This window comes from Octopus bimaculoides, chromosome 3, assembly GCF_001194135.2.
Source record: "Octopus bimaculoides isolate UCB-OBI-ISO-001 chromosome 3, ASM119413v2, whole genome shotgun sequence".
NCBI classification, from domain to species: domain Eukaryota; kingdom Metazoa; phylum Mollusca; class Cephalopoda; order Octopoda; family Octopodidae; genus Octopus; species Octopus bimaculoides.
In genome coordinates this window covers 94,804,750-94,810,133 of record NC_068983.1, presented here as the reverse complement: position 1 = coordinate 94,810,133, position 5,384 = coordinate 94,804,750, and the positions used below count along the sequence as shown (strand labels likewise).

The window sequence follows — 5,384 nt, the reverse complement described above, 5'->3', positions numbered from 1 at the left end:
TCAGTAATGTGGCAAAAAAAAAAAAAGAAATGTTGTAACATAGTCCTAGTCAGGACTGCCACATTATTTTGCAAAATAAACTCTTTACTATATATATATATATATATACAGAGAGAGAGAGAGAGAGAGTAAGAGAATGCGATATATGTATAAGTATAGATGATATAAATTCTGGACAAAAGAAAAAAGCATATTTGATAATATCAGTGATAAAATGATTAATGATGTCTTGATACTCTTTGACAAACCCATCTAATCTATGCAAGTGGGTGAGGATGACGACGATGATGATATAAAGCATAAAATAAGAGAAATTCTGCCTATTATTATCATCATTATCAACACTGCTGTATCACTGAAGACTAGGTCTTTGGTTTCACTTATTTGTCCCTCATTTCTGACATCTATTAATTAACCCTTTAGCATTCACCATTCTGTTAAAAGTAATGTTTACTTATTCACATTGTTTTGAATTAATCATGCATTATCATGAAGGTTTGAGATTTTGATGAGGTAACTGTTAATTTTTAAAATGATAGATGTGAGAGCCTGGATATGGCCAGTTTGAATATAAAACAGGTAGAATATTTTGGCTGGATATGGCCAGTTTAAATGCTTATGCTTTAATATCCTTTCAGCCCTTCATTTCATTTTATTTGGGGGTCACACAGTGTAATAAATAAATAAATAAAAAACTAACTGCTTTTCTCAAATTATCAGTTAAGGTATTTCACACCCCTCATTTGCTATGTATCCACTTTCTGATACAGAAATTTTCAACAGACTTGGAAATAAAAATATTTCTCACTCTAGAGCCTGGACATCTGCAGTCATAACATCAATGTAGCTGCCAAGGATACCATCATTCAGGGCAAGTCTTATCCAAACCTACAAAGAGTGATAGAGACAATTTTGTTATAGATAAATTATAGCAGACAAATATATATTATCAAACTTCAAAAAAAATTAAACATTCAATAGAGTGTTGGAATAGTTGAAGAAGTATTGTGTTAATCTCTCAGGACAAGGGTCATGATTCTGTTTCCTGTCCCAAACACTGCACTCAAGCTTTGAGCAGAATATTTCAATACTTCACTACACCTGCTTCAGTTAGCTGAATGACAGTTATAAACTGTAGAAAAAAAAATCAAGAACTGGATGTCAGGTGAGAGGTTAAGTGACTCATGGGTTTGTTCAGATACAATGAGAGATGGGTTTTAATAAGCACTACTGGCTCTTATTGCCATTAAAATGTTAAAGGATACAAACAAGGAACAACTACTGAAAATGTTAATTATATACATTTAAAGGTATATTTTTGTACATATTTCCTCTTACTAATTCAAGGCTATCCTGTGTTTGAGAATTCCTTTATTTTCTGTAGAATACCAACTCACTCTGTGCTGAGTTTATTTACAATGTACATATATGAATGAAGCTAGAAAGTGTCACTCGGGCACCCAACAATGAGTCCACTGCATCTTATAAGCTAATGAAGTTCATAAGATAATCATTTATTTCTTTGTCATCTCATTTATATACACATGTGTGTGTGTGTATCATGTTTTAGTATACACTTTTCCATACTTGCATGGGACAGACAGGACAGAATTCATTGAGGTAGATTTTCTACAGCTGGATGCTCTTCTTGTTAGTAACTCTCAGCTGTTTTCAAGTGGGATTTATTTCCCATGGCCAGCCAAGTTTTAATGGAAGATTGGGTGTGAAGGACACCACCTTCACAACAGTAATGCTTGTTTACAACTCACATGTGATGTCAAAGCAGAGAGACACTCAAAGATCTGCCCACACATACACGCATACATATATACATATCAAATATATAGATGTGTGTGTGTGTATACAACTAGTTTCTTTTAGTTTCTGTCTACCAAATTCACTTACAAAGCTTTGGTCAGCCTAAAGCTATAATGGAAGACACTTGCCCAGTGTACTACACATGGTACTGAACCCAAAACCATATAGTTGGGAAGCAAATGTCTTATCCACAAAGCTATGCTCGTGTGTCTTTCTCTCCCTTATAATCTATATATATAAAAGAGAGTTTGTATGTGTGTGTGTGTGTGTGTGCATATGTTCCTTATGCATTCGAAAACTGAGTTGCCAATTTTGACGTATGGGATATGAAAAGGTTCAGTAATCTTTCGGCTACCAAATAAACTTTATTTTCACCTACATATTTTCTACATTATCTCAACAACCAGCTTTAGTTATTTGAAAGACAAAGCTCTACAATGACCAGGTTTCATTAGAAAGTGAAAATAGTTTCACACTTTCAATTTGAACCAAAATTACAAAGTGTGGCATTATAAGAGTGACGATGTGTTAATAATGAAAGTAATGTTTCTCCAAATTAGTCACATCTGTACTATAATAAAGAAGGCTGCTTACTATCTCTCTATATATAATTCTTTGTCTCTCTGTCTGTCTGTTCCCTATGCATTCTCAAATGGCTCAATCAAATCAAATTTTACAAGGTAATAGTATCAGACCCTGTGAGTGTCAACAAGTGAGTTTTTTCATTTGAATTAAAACAATATAACATTGGCACTGGTTCAGTATTACGTGTCAAAAGTGAAAGAATAAGATCTATATTGTAATGTGATATAAGTTTCACTTTTATTCTTTTACTTTTAATTCTAATCTGATAACACTAAAACCATCTTATTTCTATTATATTTATGAGACTTTCCCAAGATCAGCAAACTACATGCTGCAACACATCAAATGAAATCTTAAGACAGAAGCAAGATGAGACTTTCTCAAGATCAGCAAAGGCATGCTGTAACATGTAAAACGGAGTCTCAAGAGAGAAGCGAGATGAGACTTTCACAAGATCAGCAAAGGTATACTGCAGCACGTCAGATGGAGTCTCAATACAGAGAGGAGATGAGACTTTCCCAAAATCAGCAAATGCATGCTGCAGCACATCCAATGGAGTCTCAAGACATAAGCAACATGAGACTTTCTTATGATCAAAGGCATGCTGCAGCATGTCAGATGGAGTCTCAACACAGAAGGGAGATGAAACTTTCCCCAAGATCAGCAAATGCATGCTGCAGCACGTCAAATAGAGTCTCAAGACAGAAGTATAATAAGACTTTCTCAAGACCAGAAAATGAGCACTGCAGCGCATCAAATGGGGTCTGATCCCAAGATCAGCAAAAGCATGCTGCAGCACTTAATGCTGAATCATTAAAACTACATTTTAATGATTAGACAGAGGTCCAATAGAACAGCTCTCAGAAACAAACTATGTACAAATTCGTTCTTCACAATTCCTGGAACTGCTTTCAGATATGATCCATCCCATTCTTATAAAAATGATAATTTTGTCCAAATTGGTGTGTTAAACTCAAATTGTCATTTCTGCAAAGCTTTAAAATTTCCAAATGAAACTAATGGCATGTGTTGCTCAGGTGGTAGGGTAAGATTGCCAAAACTACCAGCTCCTCCTTAACCTCTTATGGATCTTCTGGAAGGCACTTCCATCCAGTCAAAGGATTTTCTGAACAATATCGGACAATACAACTCTGCATTTCAAATGACATTGTTTGGTGCATCTAAAGGAGACAGTTGAACATGGATTTATGCCAACGTTCAAAGTTCAAGAGCAAGTCTATCACCTCATTGTTTCCCTGTTATCCACAAATGAACAACCACAGCTCCTCTAAATTCACTTTATGAGTGACGCAGGACAACAAACCTGAAGGAGGTGTCAAAACTTCTGACAATGGGTCATGTTAGACACAGCACTGACCGCCACAAAGGAGAGTATATCCACTGACAGCTGTTTGGTGCTACAATATTTTAAGTAAAAATTTTCTTGTTCTGTACTATACCAGATGTAATAAGTTGCCCTGAACTTTTTCAAGTGTAATAACTTGTCCTGTACTTTTCCAGGTCTATAATCTTAAGACTATCATTTCTCTTGCTCGCATTTTTCCATGTAATTTATATATGTGTATATGAGAGAGAGAGAGAGAGAGAGACAGTTCCACTTACACATACATGCAAAAAAATACATATATGACAACACGTACCTTCACTCACTCACTCTCTCTCATGCACGTACATCCATACATCTTTCACTTTCCTCTCTTTTTATGGAAATTAACGAACAATCATATGATCCCATATGATCAACCACATGATTGAGTTGAAAACTTTACTACTTCAAATGAAAGAATGGCATAATATAACTTCCTTTGGCACACACATGCACACTCTAGGTAAAACTTCTGTACGAATTGTTATTTCTTGCTGTGTGCATGCGCAAAATTACAGCTCAAATCTAATTGAAATGATCTTTTTTCTATTCTGTAATTTGTGTTTATGATGAGCATATTTAAAAACCTGATCTTCAATATAAACTTAAAAGGAGGTTTTCCTAGAAATCCTGTCCTCTACCTGTTGTTTCTAGCATGTCCAAGGTGACATTTGTGCCCCCTGCCTTATTTTTTGCCTAAATTTCTTCCGATTCCTATGTTTTCGATGTTTACAATATTTTAATTTTCTCCTTCCACACCCCAATTCCTTCATTTTTACTTTTTCCCAAATTTTTTATTGGTAATCCACAGAGAAAAAAACAGAGAGTATGAATCGTTAAGAATTTTCTTTTTCCTTTTTTCTTAAAGAAACATTAAAATCTCCTTCCCAAACATCCACCCATCACCTCACCACTTTCAAAAAGCTACAAACTCCTAATGTTTCACTTTTAGCTTTTTGGAAAGCGGGGAAGTTTTTTCTGAAGTAATGTCATTTACCTGTTGTTTCTAGCATGTTGGGTTTTCTGGTGGGTGTCTGGTATGTTTTACATCTGCTATTTCAGTACAATTTTACACATGCATGAAACATTGGGAGGTTTTAGCTTTTGAAAGCAGGTAGGTGATGGGTGGGTGAGATGGGGGAAGGGGTACTGAGTGTTTCTTTAAGAAAAATTCAACTTTAAAAAAAATATATATTTACCAAATTCATAATTTCTATTCTACATGGATGAAAAAAAAATTGAGAAAAGTTACAAATTAAGAAATTGCGGTGGGGACGGGGAAATTAAAATTTTGAAAATGTAATTTCTGGGCAAAATATACAATGAAACAATACATAGTTTGAGATACTTCTTAAGAACAGGAAGCACTTTCATGCAAATCCATGCAAATTGTATCCTCCCCACTTCACTTTTAAACTAACAATAACTTCCATTATGCTAGTAATCCAGCTCACTATATATCAGTTGTGCCAATTCTGTCCATAAGAAAGGAACAAATAATACAATGTGGCTGTAGGTCATAACACCCAGGCAATGCCAGGATGCATTGTTAGTATGTGTGTGTGTGTGTGTGTGTGTGTGTGTGTGTGTGTGT

General features: G+C 35.0%; 1 protein-coding gene across 4 annotated transcripts in view; it reads right to left on the bottom strand.

Annotated features, from left to right (window-relative positions):
- Positions 1 to 5,384, bottom strand: part of LOC106876034 (uncharacterized) — an 85,072-nt gene that overhangs the window by 65,385 nt on the left and 14,303 nt on the right. For all 4 annotated transcript variants that reach the window (XM_014924412.2, XM_014924415.2, XM_014924413.2 and 1 more), the window contains one exon: positions 809 to 888. In XM_014924412.2, coding sequence (XP_014779898.1) covers positions 809 to 888 — 80 coding nt within the window. The remainder of the gene's footprint in view (positions 1 to 808; positions 889 to 5,384) is intronic.